Here is a 19,750-nt window from a genome sequence, read left to right on the forward strand (position 1 = left end):
TTTGTCTCCTTTCCAGTTTGCTGCATCATCTGTGCCTGTGCATCAGACAGGAATCGCCAAGACCTGTGAAGAATCAAAGACACCTGAAGTAATCTCCCTTGAGTAAAGGAGTCACTCCCCTGCATTTGCAGACACCGCACCTAAGTTGACCGTTCTGCAGATCCTGAGGCTCCTCTGGACTCCGTGGGATCTGCAACACAGTGGTTTTTCACAGGTCCCAAGGCTTGCTCTACCCTCTCACCAAGTTTGAGGCCAGTATTCTTCAATGGGGGTTGCAATAACCGAACCAGCGCCAAGAAACCGCAAGGTGTATGCTGCGCTTTATAAGTGTTTTAAATTAGAAATTAGAACCACTGTGTACTGCGTCCAACTTGCTTGCAAAGGCTTGCTGGCTTCTTCGCAAGAAGATCTTCGGGCTCCAATAGCCCCAACCTCGAGCATCTCTTGTGACCAGAATATTCAGCCACACTACATCGTGTGCACCGTGGCCTGCATCTTTTGGTGAGCTGCCTGAGGTCCTCTCGCGACTCCAGTGCCTCTGGCCTGTCGGTCCACTTGAGGGTCGTTTGGGCTCCCCTGATTGCGTGGGGCCTGCCCCGACTCTCCTGCCATTGGTGAGTCTCCTGGATCTTGCTGGTCCAGACGTTGCTCCTTCTGTAATTTCTGTGTGGCTTGCCTTTGCCAAGGCTAGTTGGTGCTCCTTCCTGAGACACAAGCCCCTCAGCACTCAACATCCTTCGTGGGACAGCTCATATCCAGGTCCTGGTCTTCCTATGCATCGCCTGGTCCTCACAGCTGCAGAGTCAATGTCATCATCATCTTTCCAGAAGCACCCAACATCGGAGGGCATTAGTCTTCCAAGTCTCCTAGTCAGGCTTGAGTGATATAGACTCTGTCCTCTCTGCTTCCAGGTACTCCTCTTCAAGAATCCACATTTAGATTCCCACAGACACTTTCTGCACTTCCAGCAGCAGCACTTTCCTGAAGACCTCAATTGGGTTAGACAGCGGTTTCTGACACCACTTCACACATATGCAGTGTGTGAAGTGGTGTAGGTATAGGTGTAGGTAACATGGGTACTAGGGTATTCACGGATGGGGTGGCTCTCCAACCATCCGTCTTCCACTGGGTTTCTTCAGGGTCCACTGGGAAGGGTCCTTAATCTTTAAAAATCCAACAGCGACGTGCGTATTGACTTGTACAGTACACGTAGTCATGTTCTCACACTGCACACGATCTCCGTGGGAGTCCCTATCTACTTAACTTGTGTGGTTCTGTGGGTCCCCAGCAATTCTACATCCTCTCAACACTGTCTTGATCCGAGTCGTGGTTCTTATACCACTTTCTTAGTATATGGTTTTGTCCCCCACTGGGACCACTGTGTATTTTGTGCTATTTACTGTGTTTCTTTGCTAAGGTATTGTGTGCATTGTGTTTATATCCGTGTTGGAGATACTTAAACATTCTAGAGAGTATTATATAATAAATACATATATTTATAAATACCTGGTGTGGTTCTTTTCACTTAATCTATACTATAAGATTGCATTCTGGTAAAAAAGCTGCTTTACACTCCTTCTGGACTAAGTGTGAAGGCTGCTCTCCACAGCTACCACTTAGAGAGCTTTCTAAGGTTATCTAAGACCTCTTAAATCACCATAAAGGTTGTCTGGCCTGGTGCAAGGTGCCCACTTACATTAGTGGACATCATACACTAGGCCAGCCTCTCGCATGTCCCATACTGGAAATATTGTATAGTACTATATAAAGAACCAATCTGGCCACAAACGATTTTAAGGAAGAGCACAGTAGATGCTGACTTATTCACTACTTCTTTTTCCTTTTATTTCTTGAAACAGTTCCTCATGCCTTCCTTTGTCCTTTACCTTTAAAACATAACTAATTCCACTGGTAGACTTCAATGGGGCCAGTAAGTTAGTCCACATTTGATAGATGTGAAATGTGGGCATTTTGTCCTTCTCCCTCCCTTTTCAATGTATTCTAATGTGATCCTAATTGTGTTGTCTATTATGATATGTGTACCATATTTGTCACTATTGTTGTAAATCAATATGAATGTAACTCTTAACAATCACTACAATCCCCCTTAAACAAAACCCAGGCCTGCTCGCCACGTAAGGGTGAAACAACTGTTGACTGGCATATAAAAAAGAAAATGCTTTGAAGTACGCTTAATAAATTAATAAAATCAAATTAGCTCAGACCACAGATTGACTTTGAATTAAAATTTGTTTCAACTGCCTACTCTAAATACATCCTACCTAAACCTTTTTTTACTGTCAAAGTCAATTGGCGATGGTATAACTCATAAGTAATGTGTGGGTCGAGGATGAGGGTCATGGAGGTAATTGCCTGATTTCTTACTCTTAATCATCATTGATCTTAGTCCTATTCCTAAACATCCTAATTTATTAGGAGTTGCTGATGTTCTCTCTTTTTCAGGGCTTTGATTTGCCTTAGTAACTAGAGGCAAATGGTGGGAATACCAGCCCAGTAATGTCACCCAGTATAGCGTGGGGAGGACTTGCATTTTCAGCACTCCTGATATTTCTGTCTCTGAGGTGGGATTCACTCCCTAAGTAATGAATGACATGAGTAGGAGTAAGACTAATAAGGATTACTGGTAAGTAATGGGGTAATTACTCTCCACTCTCCATTCTTGGAGATGTACTTCTTTAACAGGTTTGAGCACTGGAGGCCTGCACAAGGAACTTCTTCAAACTTGGGGTACGCATGTGAATAGTCTCATCCAGGTGTCTTTTTATCACAGTATTTACCTCTGCAGGCTTAATCTTGTACTCTTCTGATCTGTCAGTATAACTAGACAAACTGCTGTAGTGTGTTTACAAAAAAAGGGACCTATTTGAGATGATCCTGGTAACTAATGTTAACTAAGAAGGGACTGTATACACATATGAAAATGGATGGGTGCCCTTAAACCACATTCACAGTGTTTTTAAACTTAAATAGTGCACTCTGATTTTTATTTTATTTTTCTTATAATGCAGCTATAGCTACTTTGAACTCCTTAGACAGGGCTATTAAAGACTCTATGCTAATCTTTTGTAATGTATTTTCTTTTACTTGTAAGTAGTTTTTGCCATATGGTTTACAATGGGCTTTCAGACTCTTTCAGAAGAGTCGTAAGGGCATCATGGTCTGAAGGGATTCACCAATATAATATATGAAGCAGGAGCCCCAGATAGAGAAAGCCTGTTGTCCATTGTTAGATGTTCTTTCTTGTGAATTACTTACAAGAGAGGTCATGAACTCGTGATCCAATTTGTGAGTTCAGAAGGCAGGGTCAACAGAATTATGCATGAAATACATTACCAAATAAAAGAACATACGGGGAATACACACATGAGGCATGGACACCAGGAAGTAGCCAGAAAATTAAAATACCCCCACTTTGAACCCAAGCTCTGATGGCACCAAGCAAGCGAGGCGTGTGAACCCAAACCTACCTAGAAGACCTACCTTGTCCCTTCCATCCACCCACTAATATCCAACATTTCACATTTACATACCTCTCATCCATTCAATCTTTTAACCATCATTAATCTTTCACCATTTCATCCATTCAGTGGTCATTCCTTCAATCTTTTCATCCATCCATCCATCAATCCAGGGTAGTAGCCAGAAAATTAAAATAACCCCACTTTGAACTCAAGCTCTGATTGCACCAAGCAAACGAGTCTTATGCGCCCAACCTTCCCTAGAATAGCTCCCTTGTCTCTTCTATCCAAGTATAGATCTATTCATCCTTTCACCCTTCCATCCAACCATTAATATCCACCATTTCACCTTTACATTTCTCTCATCCATTCATTGTTTAATCCATCATGAATCTTTTGCCATTCCATCCATTCATTAGTCATTCAATCCATCAATCCACACATACATCCATCACCTATGCTTGCATTCATCTATACATCCATCCACCTGTACATCTATCCCTTTACTTACTCATCCATCAGTAAAGCCTTTCATCTATCCACTGATTCTTTTGTCCATTCATCCGTTCATCCATCCATTCTCTCGGATTTCTATTTCATTTGACATTCACATTCTCAGATTTCCATGTACTACACCATCATTTCACCCACCCATTCTTTCAGATTTCCATTTTCTCTGCCATCCTTTCACCCACCCATACATCATACATCGTTTAAGATTTCTATTTACTCTGCCATCCATCCATTAATTTATCCTAGCCGATACCCATTTACTTTGCCATCCTTTCATCTATCCTCCAGCCATTCATTGTCTCAGATTTCAATTTACTTTGCCCTCCTTTCATCCATCAATCTATCCATCCAACCATCCAACTATCCACCCATGTTAGATTTCCATTTATTCCACCATCTTGTTATCAATCTATCCATTCCCTCAGATTTACATATATTCTGTCATCTTTTCCTTCACCCATCCATCCTCTCAGATTTACATTTACTCTGCCATCCTTTCATCCTCCCATCTAGCCGTCATCTTACTCACTCATCCACCCATCCTTTCACCCTCTCATCTAACCCATCCTTTCACCCACTCAGCCATCGTTTCACCCTTCCGTACTTCACCCACCCACCCATTCTTTCATCCAATCATCCTTTCAGAAACGTATCCATCCTTTAATCCTTTAACCCACTCACCTATGCACCTGCTCATTCATCCAGACTTTCATCCACCCCGTCTTTCACCTGCTCATCCTTCCATCCTTTCATCCACCCAACCTTTCACCCAGGCAGCTGTTGTGCTATACAAGTCGGGTTAACATAACATAACATTCATCCTTTAATTCACACATCCTTTCACCCACTCATCCATCCATCCTTTGACCCACCCACCCTCTCAACTACTCATTCATCCTTTCACGTACTCATACATCCACTCGTCCATCCTCCTTTCCCATTTCCATCATCCTACCTTTCTTTTTTTGTGTGACAATTTTAAGCTTTTATCTGCCAAGTTGCAGAGAAGAGGACCTTTAAAGAACCCCACCCGCTGTAGCTGGTAAAGCTGGGGGTTCATGCGCTCCTGCATCCATCCATTCTCTCAGTTGGACAAAGCAATCTTAGGCTAAACTCGGTAAAGGCATGTGAAGCAAACTGTTTTACCATACACAATCCCCTTGAATACCACATGAAAGGACACCACACAGATATATATTGAAAATATATATATATTTATTTACTATAAATATCCCCTATACTCTTTATGAGCACAGAAGCAAATGTGTTAAAAGAAAACACAGTTTAAATATACAAAAGTTGCACAATATGGATGAGCCCTAGGGGCCACCTAAACCATATACTAAAATAGTGGTATAAGAACCACCTATCGGAAAGGAAGTAGGCCTAGGGCCTGGGGAATCGCTGGAGCTGTTCCGAACTAACAGTGAAGAAGTCGGGAAAGGCCAGCGGGACTCGGGTGCAGCGCTTAAAGCACATGCATGCACCAATGCAATGTCAATGGTGCGTAAAAGTTATAAAGTTACTGTTTAAGGAACCTTCCGAGTGACCTAAAAGGACAAAACTTTAGACCTAGACACTAGAGGTGTGTACCAGTGTAGGAACTCCGGCGTTGCTGAGTTACCTCACCCACAGGAAGCGGGTGCACAGGTGCGATGTATTGTCCGGTTTCGTCACGCAGGTCGAGGGTGCCTGAAGATGAAGATGCTGCAGGCGGGTCATTGAGGAGAGTTCCGGTGGATCCAAGGGTGGATCTGAAGTGGTGAAGACCTGAAAGCAGAGGGGACAATGTTCAAAGTCACTAGCCAGTGACTAGGATGGAACCAGGCAATGTCGGGTGCAAAAAGTCGATGAGGTGTAGCTTGTCTCCGCAGCCACGTGGACACGAAGAAGTCGAGGACGTCCAGGAGTCAGTCACGAGCTGTCCCACGAAGGCTCTAGCTGATGGCGGTGCCTGCAACTTGATTGGAGCAAACATGCCTCGGCTAATGTAAGCCACGCAGGAAGTGAAGAAAGCTTGTCACTCGGACCAGCAAGGTCAGAGCGGGTGCTCCTTTTCAGGGGAGCGAGGCAAAGTCTGGAGCAACCAGACCCGCAGTGTTGATTGTAGGTTTCGTCGCCAAGATGGCCGCTAGCCACGCGGCAAGTGGCCGGGATGGCACGCCAAGTGGCAAAGTGCAAAAGGGCCCCACGCAGATCGTGGAGATGCTGGGGGGCTGATCTTCGGTGCAAATGCTGCTCGGTGGTGGGGCTTCTCAAACCCCAAAGCACAGCGTCGAGGGTGCCTCGGGTGCTGCGCTGTCAGCTTCTCGGGGGTCTTTCGAGATGGCCGGTCCCACGTCTCTCGGTGCTTCCACGGGTCTCTTCTTTTCAGGGACTGTGGATCCGGCTCTGAGATGTCTGGGAGTCTGGGTCTTGTTGGGCTCTGGGCTCCGGCAGGAGGCGGCGGCAAAGCAGACGTCGAGTTGCTGGATGGTGCCTGTGTTCACAGGGTGGCCACTCCTAGGCCACAAGGGAGATACTCTTCAGTCTTCTGTGCAGCAGAATGTCGAAGTCCAGTCTTCTTCTTTGTTTCAAGTTGATTTCAGGATGATCTGAGGTGCTATGGCACTGCTCCCACTCTTATTCCCAATCTGAGGGGTGGATCACCTGCTAGGTCCCTCCTCTGGGTGGGACCAGGAAGGGGGACGGTTACACCCCCTTTCCTTTGTCCAGCTCTGCACCAGGACTGGGGCTGGAAAGCCCCAGCAACGGTTTGGACTGGCTTATGCACAGGGACACCTTGTGTGCCCCAGGCATGTCTCAATCTATTCAGCCCTGTCCTACCCAATACACAAAATCCTGTCTGGGGTGGTGCTCACACCTCCCAAGGCAGGAAACCCTTTGTCCAATCCTCCCTCGCTGGAAGGACTCCCAGCAGCAGGAGGTCAGACTTGTGTCTGTTGTGGCAGCATCCATTTTTATCCATGATTTAACCGGGGTTCAGGTTATGTACATGTTGTGTCCCTCTAGAACGGTGGAATGCTATCCCCGTCGACAGGACTGTCGAGGGGATAGTATTCCAAATCGTATGACACCTTACTCGACATGTTTTGATAAAGCCAAACCAAAGTTAGCAAGTAACCGCTAGGATTATAATGCACTTAAGAGTATATGGTATGGCAATATACCGGAACAGCTAAGGGAGTTGTTCCCGACAGCTTCAGATGGGCTCAGCTCGTGCCAGAGCGTAATCTTACATGAATCCAAGCACTCTGCCTCCAGGATTGCTGAGGCCTTCCATTGGAGTGGCTTATAGGTTAACATGTGTCCAGTTAGGGTTAGATATAGGGATACTATATCTAAGTAAGAGGTGATTACACCAACTTACCCCAGCTGAGTTATCAGCCAGTTGTGTCAAATATGGAGGCCAGGCCAGGGGTGGCACAATATATGCTGCAGCCCCTGGTAGGCCTTGGATACACCTATGCCCTGGGTACCTGGAGTACACTGTTACAGGGGCCTATAAAGTGAACCAGTTCCAATTGTGTATGTACCTAAGGTACATGGAGTCCACATTAAGGAGAGAGCAATTAGCCTGGGGTCCTGAATAGCAGGATCCCTGGCCAACTAAGTAAAAAACCAGCTAAACACCAGGCAAAAAGTTTTGGGGTAACCATAGTCAGATATCCACCTTCCTACACCACTCATCCATCCAACATTTCATCCAGCCATCCTTTCACTCACCTTACCTTTCAATCCATACACCTACCAATTCTTCCTTTCTTCCACACATCCATCCTTTTACCCACACATTCTTCCGACTACTCATCCATCCCTTCTTTCATCCACTCACCCTTTCACCCACCCTCCCTTTCACCCACTCATAATTCCATCCTTTGATCCAACTATCCTTTCACCCACAAATCCATTCATCCATCGATCATTTCATCCACCCACCATTTCGCCCACTTATTCATCCTTTCACATACTCATGCATCCACTCGCTCATCATCCTTTCCTTTTTATATCAGTCTATCTTTTAGCAATAATTATACGCTTTTATCTGTGAAGTAGCTGATAAGAGACCCAAAAAAGAACCGTACCCCCTGCTGGAACTGGTAACGGACAAGGCATATAGCGGTGAGGCTCACAAACATTTGATAAAAAAGCGAAACGACAGGCATTTAGCATTGAGATGCAGCACACAAACATAGAAGACACAAAAAGAGAATGGGTAGGCAGCACAGACACCTGGGTCACCAACATATAAATCACAGTCATGTTGGCCACAGCCATACCTAAAACTGAAAATGAACACAGGTATAGGGCAACAAGACATAGGACACAGGCATTGATCATAGAATTATGGAGTGTCAACAAATGAAGCACAGAAAAGTGGGCAACATGCATGCGGAGAACAGACACTATATGTAAACACACACTTGCAGCATAGACACACAGAGAATAGACAGTCAAGTAATAATCTGGCATATGGGGTCGTTACATTTTGGAGCACAGATATTAGAGGACTGGGCATGTGGCACACAGAAGTGCAGCTGAAACACAAAGGCCACAATCACTTGGCATACAGATACAAGGACCAGAGGTACACAGAATCTAGACATGTGTCTTAGACACAAATAACTTCCTACTCCTCTGAAAATATTTATAAATACCCCAATAAAAAGCTTGATACATTATGATACGTCTTTGTCAGAATTCTTCTCAACTATCATGATATCAAGATGGCACTTTAAATTAAAGAGATTTTGAGTATGATAAAATATCCCCTTCAAAGTTTGTCAACATTGTACTTCATAAGTACACAATTTTAGTTTTTTCCTTTATATAAAATATTTCTGAAAAGAATTGATTCTCTCGGGCATAAAGTTTATTTTTTATTCTTTCTTAAACAAAATGTATCTGAATAAATTTACTTTGCAGAGAGACTGAGCCATAATATCAAATGAATCCTTCTTCATGATGAAAGTGGGCTTTACACTAGTAATAACCAGCTTTATCCGAAAAGCTGTACATCATAAGCAAGAAACCCATATTCTGAAAAAATAACAAGAAAACCTTACTCACCGTTTATTGACATCAAAGGTGTGTGGGAAGTGTGGTGAGAAACAGTTTGGGGGTTGTACCCACTAAATAAAATGAGCAAAGAAGACAAACACAAAAAATGTGGCATTGATTCCTTGTTAATAGGAAAATGTAACGTGGTCCTTAGCAATGGGTTTCTCTGTTTTCACATAGATCAGTAACATTTAACTCTATCTAGATGTTTTGGTTATCCTATGAAACTCACATTACATGTACATACATTGAAATTTCTTGTGTTTGAAATATATGTTTGTAAAACTTCATTTTATTACTTAGAAAACACACCATCATAGGCAGACAGAATTTCAGCAACAATTAGGTTCCAAATCTATACAGTGCTAATAATGCAAACACTTTGTACTAGATATCTTACCACATATTTTGAACAATAGTCTTCTACGATTCTTGTTGTAGGAATTTCAAACAGAGGTTTCACAGTTTTATCTTCTGATTTGACATGTCGCCAATATTCTTGAAGTTCTTTTGTAGTCATTAATGAATTGGGACCTGTGTCGGTGTCAGCGTCTGAAATATTACATTTTTCATATAACTGGTCAAATTGTTTTTATAACTATTCACCATTTTCTAATGATTTCAAATATTCTTCCATAAATACATGATGCAAGATTAATGGCATTTTCAATTTTGCTAAATCTATTTACTGGATCAACTTTTGATAAGAACTTGTACATGCTTAGTTTTGAAAGTGTCAGCTGAGGGACTACAACTGTAACTTCAGGTATCCTGTGTGAAATGCGAAAAACCGTTGTCCAATGGGTATTCCACCAAAACAAGGTTTCAAAAATATACTGAGGCAGAAAAAATAGCATGTCAAAAATATAGTGATATCGAAAACATTATGGGAAAGAATATAGAAGGTAAGAATGTTGTTTTTTTTTCTTCTATTGTACTATTGTACATAATATAATTTGTAATTATTTGTGGGGGTTTATCAGTTTTTGTGTTATAAGTTATTATTTTAAAGTTAAATAAGTTTCAATATTTTTAAAGGTCATTTTTAGGTATCGCCTACGAAGCGCGCATACGCTGCTTGGGAGACCTTTAGCCGTCGTGCAGCTCTTTTTGAAAGCACATACTCATGCTTGTAGTGGCATATGCCTTGCGGCAGTGCGCAGCGGCATGCCAAAAGCACGAGTATGTGCTTTGAAAAAGAGAAGACTGCACTCCCCAGCGCCCACGCACCACTCGCGGGTGCACCCCTCCGCCTCACTCTTCCGCTGCAGCCCTTTTTTTTTTTACTTTCAATTCAGTGAAAAGGCGCGCGCTTGTTTTTTTTACAGGCGCTATCCACGGAGTGCTCTAACCATGTTAGTAAAGGCTTCAGTGAATAGACTGCAGCAGATTGGGGCTTATGCATGAGCCAGAAACAAATGGCTCAAAATATCTCGAGCGTGTTAAACATCTCTTACAGCTCTTGCTTCGGAGTTTTATATAGCGCCAACTTGACTCGACTGTATCAGAGCTCTTTACTTGAACCAGTCAGTGCTCCTGTAAATAGTGCTGTTGTATAATCCATTCGCCGGCGCATCGGTGCTCATGTAGGCTGCGCCATGTTAGTACGAGTCTTCAGCTGACATCTTGGGTGGGAGGTAGACACTTGTGGCGCCGCCATTTGCCGAGCGCTCTAGTGCTCAGGCCGGCGCACGAGGGGTGCATAAAAGAGAGCTTTCCAGGTCGGGATCGCCCTTGGAAGAGCCGATTATATCACGCTAGGCATCAGAGGCACTTGTGTTAAATAGTGCTCGAATTTATGCTGTGTTTCATCTATTTTTAAAAATTTCCCGTTTTTGTCACCGATCATTTTAAAACTCACTCGAAATCCACTGTAATTTCATGCTTGCAATAGATGTTGTCTAGATTAACCTGCACGTAACATTTACCAGCGCTACCACCATTTACCCAGCTGACATCTTGGGTGGGAGGTAGACACTTGTGGCGCCGCCATTTGCCGAGCACTCTAGTGCTCAGGCCGGCGCACGAGGGGTGCATAAAAGAGAGCTTTCCAGGTCGGGATCGCCCTTGGAAGAGCCGATTATATCACGCTAGGCATCAGAGGCACTTGTGTTAAATAGTGCTCGAATTTATGCTGTGTTTCATCTATTTTTAAAAATTTCCCGTTTTTGTCACCGATCATTTTAAAACTCACTCGAAATCCACTGTAATTTCATGCTTGCAATAGATGTTGTCTAGATTAACCTGCACGTAACATTTACCAGCGCTACCACCATTTACCCAGCTGACATCTTGGGTGGGAGGTAGACACTTGTGGCGCCGCCATTTGCCGAGCGCTCTAGTGCTCAGGCCGGCGCACGAGGGGTGCATAAAAAGCTGCCATGAACACGCGCAGCGGTAACGCGCAGCGGGAGCGCCGTAGTAGAGCCGGAGTCGAGCCAGAGTCCGGCCCGTCTGCGCCCGTCCGCGCCTCGGACGGGCTAACGGCGAGGTATGCTGTTCCAACTGCCACACGTAAGATTTACACAAGACAGGAGCTACTTTCCCTACAAAATGCGCCTGTATGTGATAGACATAAACTAGATCCTTCTGTGTGGTCCGGCCCTGCCATCTGTCAGCACTGTGGCAATACTTTCACCTGGATACAAACTTCTGATATGACTCCTAGAGTGAAACTCCTATCCGGAGGCCTAATAAACGCTAGATCAATGCCTAAACATGCTCAGGATATATATGATCTTATACTTGAGGAAAAACTGGACCTACTATGCATTACTGAGACATGGCTGAAACTAGGCTGCACCCCAGATGTGGTACAAGCTCTGCCTCCGGGTTATACCATTCTTAGGAAAGATAGAGGAGAAGATAAACGGGGAGGGGGAGTGGCTGTCATCTACAGGGACACTCTTTCATGCTCAGTGTTGGAGCTACAGGATCTTAAAGAAGCTGAAGGAATGGGCTTTTGCATAAAAATTAATGACTCCTTCACTTTTGCTGGTGCAGTAATTTATAGACCACCAGGATCTAGTAAAGCTTTCTTAGAAACAATAGGAGGAGCACTCAGTCCTTTGGTACTAAAGTACTCTAACTTCACGGTCATGGGGGATGTAAATATTCACTTAGAAAACAGATCAGATAACGCTGCTGTATCATTTAGGGAGACCATGGAAGTCCTTGGCTTAGTGATCAATGGTAACCAGTCCACTCACGATGCAGGCCACATGCTTGACTGTATCGCGACTAACATAAGTACCTTAAGTTGCGAACAACCTAAACCTCAGGTATGGACAGATCACGCGCTTATACCGTTTACTCTAACGCTTGAACATAACAAGAAATGTAAAAATCATAATCAGCAATTTCAGTCCACCCATGAAGAATGGAAGGAACTAATAGCACACCCAGACCTCACTAGATGGGCAATGGAATGTAGACCTAATAAGATAGGATCTCTGAATACGGACCCTAATACGTTCAAGGAATGGATGAACGTACTAAAAAGAATGGGGGGGCAGGGAAACATGAGGAAGACCAAAGGCAAAAAAAAGAAGCAGTCAGCCCCATGGTTTAATCAAGACCTTAAAACAAGACAAGGAGAACTACGCAGAGCAGAGCGCAGATGGCGTAAGAACTACTGCATGTTAGAACGCACTAAATACAACGCTACCAGGAAAAAGTACCATGAACATATTAAGTTGGCAAAAAAAACCTATTACTGTAAGGCAGTCGAGGCTGCAAATAATAAACAGAAAACCATCTTCAACATCGTTAGGGGTTTTAATAAACCTGACTTCCTAACACAAGAAATCCCACCCTCAGAGACTCTGTGCGAGGCCATTGCCGACTACTTTGAAGCTAAAGTACAAGGCCTGACCAGGGACTTCGTAATCCCTAGCCAGACTAGTGATGAAGCTAATGGAAAGAAGAGACTGGTAGAGAAACAATTGACGAGCTTCCAACCTGTCAGCCTAGAGGAATCTCGACAGACCATTCTCCGAACCAAATCGGGTTCTCCATTTGATCCCTGCCCTATTAAACTTCTGCACCTTATTGTGGAGGTCGCTAACCCTGTCATCAATGACATTGTAAACAGCTCCCTGGCCACAGCTAATGTCCCCTCAGAGTGGAAAATAGCGGCAGTGAGACCCCTTCAAAAGAAACAGCTCCCTGACCCTTCCACATTATCTAATCTGCGTCCCATTTCTTTACTTCCTGCTCTTTGCAAAATCACTGAATCTATGGTCAATCAACAACTGACCAGATTCTTAGAAGAGAGTGAAGCATGGCATCCTAACCAGGCAGGTTTTAGAGCACAGCATTCAACGGAGTCTGCCCTTTTGTATACTGCAGATACCATCCGCACAGCCCTAGACCAAGGGAAGAAGGCCGTCCTGATTCTACTAGACCTATCGGCGGCCTTCGATACGGTCTCACATATCATTCTGATAGACCGTCTGAAATCCTCTGGCATCACTGGTGTGGCGTTGGAATGGCTCAAGAACTTCCTGAGTGGAAGGAGACAAGTAGTGACGTTAGGAGAATTTCAATCTAGGGAGAGAAGACTCACGACAGGAGTACCTCAGGGCTCCAGTCTTAGCCCGACATTGTTTAATGTCTACACCGCACCCCTAATTAGCCTGATTGCTTCGTTTGGCATAGAAGCCATAGCCTATGCCGACGACACGCAATTGATCCTGACCATGGACAAAGACAACCAAGACTGGGAAGAGAAGCTCAAAGGCTGCCTTACGGCGACCTTTGATTGGATGCGAACTAATCATTTGAAATGTAACACCGGGAAGACGGAGATAATACCGATGGGCTCAAACAACGAATTCATACCCAGACTGTGGTGGCCTGAGAAAGCAGAAATTCCACCTAATACTGCCACCACGGCCCGCAACCTGGGAGTGACTTTTGATAGTAATCTGTCCTTTAAACAGCAAGCACTGAAAGTGGCAGGTACGTGCTTTGGTGTTATAAAGAGTCTGAGAAAGTTCTTCGATCTCCTTCCCTTGGAAGCCAGGAAAACAGTGGTGGTCGCACTGGTTACATCTCATCTAGATTACTGCAACGGACTATATGCAGGCACCAATAAGGAGGTCACCCACAGGCTCCAAATGGTCCAGAATTCGGCGGCTAAACTCATACTAAAGTGGCCCAGAAGATCATCAGCGACAGAAGCCCTTAAAACTCTACACTGGCTACCTATCATTAAAAGAATTCTATTCAAAATATTGCTCATCACCTTCAGAGCATTCCATCAACGTGGACCACTGTATCTGCGGAAAAAATTCACCAGATACCACCCAACTCGAATTCTCCGCTCGTCCAATGCCAATCTTCTGGCAGTTCAACCATTCAGGCTTAAGACTCGTGGAGGCAAGTCCTTTGCGATATTAGGTGCAAAAGCATGGAACACCCTCCCTCCCTGCATAAGAGCGCTGGACAAAGAAACAGAATTCAGGAAGCAACTAAAAACCTGGATCTTCACTCTTCCAGACACTATTGCCAGATCCCTAGTGTAAGATTTCTATCTTATCAGCTACACAAGTGGGCGCCAAGATGCTCTTTGGAGCGATAGTTGCGCGGTACAAATAAATCCTTACATTACATTACATTACATCTTCAGTGGTTAGTACATTGCATCAGAGTCTGTCCCAGAGCCGGGCACCTCCTGTCGGGCACCTCCTGTCAGGCACCTCCTGTCAGGTTTCGGGGGTTTTATAATCATCAATCTGTTTTTACTGTTGGTGCTCGAGAAATGTGTGACATTCCGCTGGAAAGCTACGAATCAAGTTGTTTCCCTCACAGTGCTTTCAGGGACTGTCTGACTCCGTTTACCTTGGTAGTGACGTAGCGCAAGCTTTAGAAGCGTTAAAACCCCATAAGCTGTTCTCTATTTTCTTAAGGTATTGATTAATTGATGGGAAGCAAACAAGACAAGTTCCCTTTTCATGTAATCTAAAAAAAGAGACTTCTGTCTCTGAGGGTTTTTTTTCAGAAAGGAGCCTCGGGTGAGCCAAACCACGTATTGGGGTTGTGCAGAGATCTACAAATTCACAATCAGTTTCAAAGAACCTTAGTAAACATCATTTTGTCTGTCTAAACATGGCGTAAAACACAAAGGATGTAAGCACTAAAGTATGAGTTGTATAAAAAGATCTTTTTTTTTATTTTTATATTATTCTCTGTTCATACCATCCAATGAAACAAATACATACAATTTATTAATAAAAAATATATTAAAACAGTTGATATAACATTTTTATCTCACAAAATCAGAATATAATTAAAAAAGTTCTTTTAATGCAAAACATTTCACACAAACAACAATGTCGACGCGGCGTTTCGGTGATATTATGTCGTCACCTTCTTCAGGACAGTGTGTAAGTTAAAATCACTATAAATTTAAAAACACAAAAGGATAACATGTTAACATTTAATGTATTGAATCTAGGGCAGAACAGAATGCGACTATACTCTACATGGTTTAACAAGCGATACATCCTATGTTCAAGGCACATTTATTTCATAAAGCTTAGACTGCACACTCGTTGACACTCTCTATCTATTAGATATATCAAAGAAAATATTTCAAAGAATATATAGTTGTAGGGTTGCTTTTTGAACAACAAGCCTATATAGTATTTGTAAATCCCACAACTTTGGTTTGGTCACACCCTATCACTTGTGTCCCTTCTTGCCCGTAATTTTAAGGCAGTTGGTTGGGTATATCTGTTTAGCTTTAGATATCACATATCAATCATCATAATTTGGTTATTATTATACTAAGTTATTACCATTTCAGCTTTTACTTCAATCTGAGGTGTGCTGGCGTTATACATACCTCAGAGTTAAGCTCTTGACTGGTCAGTCGCTTTTTTACAAATTGGCGATCTGTGACTGTATCGGAGTTATCTCTATTTCTGTGAAATATTTATATACACATAAACCGGGTCAGTCGGTTCCCTTGGGGCATTTTTTCTACTTTATCTCAATATACCTGATTGGTTGTTTGTTTACCTTTCTTTAGTAAAACTTATTCGGTTGGTGGAGTGGGTCAATATTCTTCCGCTGCTCCGTTGCTATTTAAAATCACAGTGCCTATAGGAAAATGCCTTACGTTAGTTGTTATTTAGGCCGTTTTTGCACCCATTGTTAAACATAATGATTTTGCTGATGCTTTCCCATTTTTATTCCCTGACTCTTAGGGTGGGGTTGTAGGTACCTGGGATGCTTTACAGGCGGGTTTAATGCAGAGGACGGTTTTCCTTCTCTTCGCCCGGTATTGCAATTCGTTTATATTTTTGGTCTTGGAAGAAAAACCAAAAAACAAAAAGGTGTGAGAATTTAACTCAGAATTGAAGTAGAGCTTATTTTGTTATAGTTCCCTATTTGTAGGTCGATTTGCTCTTACCTTAGACCATGTCTTTCAAAGGCTCGCTTTTTGCTTTTGTAGCGACACTTCTCTTTCAAATAACGGAGAGGTTCTTATTTCATCTGAAAAAACGGGGATAGGGCGATTTTCCGTAATTGCCTCAAAAAAGTCCTGTTTTAGTTTTTAATTATTTTAGGGGTCAGTTGTTTTTTAGGGGGGGCGGGGGTTTAGGGACAGAGCTGTACTTACTTCAATATATCCTCCTCGCGTTTTCCGGGCGTCCACCTTGACCGTCTTGCCGATAGTGATTACTATCCGCTGGCTATTCTTGTGCTTATATAGGCCTCTTGATAGATTAATTATGCGTAAATCCTTGCACCTGAGGTTTAATTTTTTGGATTAATGAATCTTTTCATAAATAATAATCTCTATTAACAGACCTAATAAAATCAAAAATTTCGTAATCAATAAATAGAAACTCAGAGTTGAAAATAAACTAGAATACATTATAAATTAAACTAGGAAATTTCGTTTTAAGAATACGATAATAATACGGAAACGGCAGATTTTAACATCTTTAAAGATGGCCGCTCCGTTTACTTAGGGAATATTTACTTCTGCTAACGAGTTTATATGAGAGTCTCAAAAGCGATAACAAACACAAAAATAAGGCAATCCTCATTGATCCGGGCCCACTATAACAATCATGTTTCACTCAATTGCCAGGAAGGAGAGTGCAAATAAACCCGCAGTTAGAATGAAAAACTAAAAGAGAACGGGGACCAGTGAACTTAGCACAACGTTAAGATGGCCGCCATATACAATGGGCGGACCGAGCCCTTCCAAAAAATTAAACCTCAGGTGCAAGGATTTACGCATAATTAATCTATCAAGAGGCCTATATAAGCACAAGAATAGCCAGCGGATAGTAATCACTATCAGCAAGACGGTCAAGGTGGACGCCCGGAAAACGCGAGGAGGATATATTGAAGTAAGTAAAGCTCTGTCCCTAAACCCCCACCCCCCCCCCCCCTAAAAAACAACTGACCCCTAAAATAATTAAAAACCAAACCAGGACTTTTTTGAGGCAATTACCGAAAATCGCCATATCCCCATTTTTTCAGATGAAATAAGAACCTCTCCGTTATTTGAAAGAGAAGTGTCGCTACAAAAGCAAAAAGCGAGCCTTTGAAAGACATGGTCTAAGGTAAGAGCAAATCGACCTACAAATAGGGAACTATAACAAAATAAGCTCTACTTCAATTCTGAGTTAAATTCTCACCCCTTTTTGTTTTTTGGTTTTTCTTCCAAGACCAAAAATATAAACAAATTGCAATACCGGGCGAAGATAAGGAAAACCGTCCTCTGCATTAAACCCGCCTGTAAAGCATCCCAGGTACCTACAACCCCACCCTAAGAATCAGGGAATAAAAATGGGAAAGCATCAGCAAAATCATTATGTTTAACAATGGGTGCAAAAACGGCCTAAATAACAACTAACGTAAGGCATTTTCCTATAGGCACTGTGATTTTAAATAGCAACGGAGCAGCGGAAGAATATTGACCCACTCCACCAACCGAATAAGTTTTACTAAAGAAAGGTAAACAAACAACCAATCAGGTATATTGAGATAAAGTAGAAAAAATGCCCCAAGGGAACCGACTGACCCGGTTTATGTGTATATAAATATTTAACAGAAATCGAGATAACTCTGATACAGTCACAGATCGCCAATTTGTAAAAAAGTGACTGACCAGTCAAGAGCTTAACTCTGAGGTATGTATAACGCCAGCACACCTCAGATTGAAGTAAAAGCTGAAATGGTAATAACTTAGTATAATAAGAACCAAATTATGATGATTGATATGTGATATCTAAAGCTAAACAGATATACCCAACCAACTGCCTTAAAATTGCGGGCAAGAAGGGACACAAGTGATAGGGTGTGACCAAACCAAAGTTGTGGGATTTACAAATACTATATAGGCTTGTTGTTCAAAAAGCAACCCTACAACTATATATTCTTTGAAATATTTTCTTTGATATATCTAATAGATAGAGTGTCAACGAGTGTGCAGTCTAAGCTGTATGAAATAAATGTGCCTTGAACATAGGATGTATCGCTTGTTAAACCATGTAGAGTATAGTCGCATTCTGTTCTGCCCTAGATTCAATACATTAAATGTTAACATGTTATCCTTTTGTGTTTTTTAATTTATAGTGATTTTAACTTACACACTGTCCTGAAGAAGGTGACGACATAATATCACCGAAACGCCGCGTCGACATTGTTGTTTGTGTGAAATGTTTTGCATTGAAAGAACTTTTTTAATTATATTCTGATTTTGTGAGATAAAAATGTTATATCAACTGCTTTAATATATTTTTTATGAATAAATTGTATGTATTTGTTTCATGGGATGGTATGAACAGAGAATAATATAAAAATAAAAAAAAGATCTTTTTATACAACTCATACTTTAGTGCTTACATCCTTTGTGTTTTACGCCATGTTTAGACAGACAAAATGATGTTTACTAAGGTTCTTTGAAACTGATTGTGAATTTGTAGATCTCTGCACAACCCCAATACGTGGTTTGGCTCACCCGAGGCTCCTTTCTGAAAAAAAACCCTCAGAGACAGAAGTCTCTTTTTTTAGATTACATGAAAAGGGAACTTGTCTTGTTTGCTTGCTTAGAACCCCATCCCTTTTCAAATAGGGTTTCTCCTTCCGAATTTGAAATTGATTAATTGATCACATGCCCAGACGCACTGTTGATGTAGAACAATAACTTCAGCACAGTTCTCCTTTGAAAGTGAGCTCCGTATTCAGCAGGTAGTACAAGCTGATACCTGGCTCTAGGTATTTACAAGTCTCCATGACTTAAGACTGCTTTAGGTCACTGGGGGCCTTTTCACGTGCTGAGAACAGGCCGAAGTTCCAAAGGAGGCTTTAGTTCTTAACTCTGACATTGGAGCACGCTCCCTTGGCCATGCATGCTGAGGAGGACCATGTGACCTTTTTTTCCTGTGATCAGGGATGTTAGTGAAATATGGAAGTGCAGGGACTCAGGGACTCACTTTAGAACACCTGCTTGCTCCTGAGAAATGCCACAGTTCGCAGCACTGCGGAGAAGTGCTTCTAGTAAAAGAATTGCAAGGATTCGGAAACAGAGAGGACCTACCTGCACATTACATCTGCTTGTAACATGCTACGTAGAAGTCCTCAAAGCACGTACACACGTTGCTATTTTGTATTGGCTAATGCAATGTAATGGATAATGTGCTGCATGGCTGAACATGTATAAGGTCCCA

The 19,750-nt window shown here is 42.5% G+C and overlaps 1 protein-coding gene across 3 annotated transcripts in view; it reads right to left on the reverse strand.

Moving 5' to 3' along the window:
• Nucleotides 1-19,750, reverse strand: part of SNX20 (sorting nexin 20) — a 126,511-nt gene that overhangs the window by 33,444 nt on the left and 73,317 nt on the right. For all 3 annotated transcript variants that reach the window (XM_086945159.1, XM_086945160.1, XM_086945158.1), the window contains one exon: nucleotides 9,454-9,605. In XM_086945159.1, the coding sequence (XP_086801285.1) occupies nucleotides 9,454-9,605 (152 nt within the window). The remainder of the gene's footprint in view (nucleotides 1-9,453; nucleotides 9,606-19,750) is intronic.

This window comes from Lissotriton vulgaris, chromosome 12 (assembly GCF_964263255.1).
Source record: "Lissotriton vulgaris chromosome 12, aLisVul1.2, whole genome shotgun sequence".
NCBI classification, from domain to species: Eukaryota; Metazoa; Chordata; class Amphibia; order Caudata; family Salamandridae; genus Lissotriton; species Lissotriton vulgaris.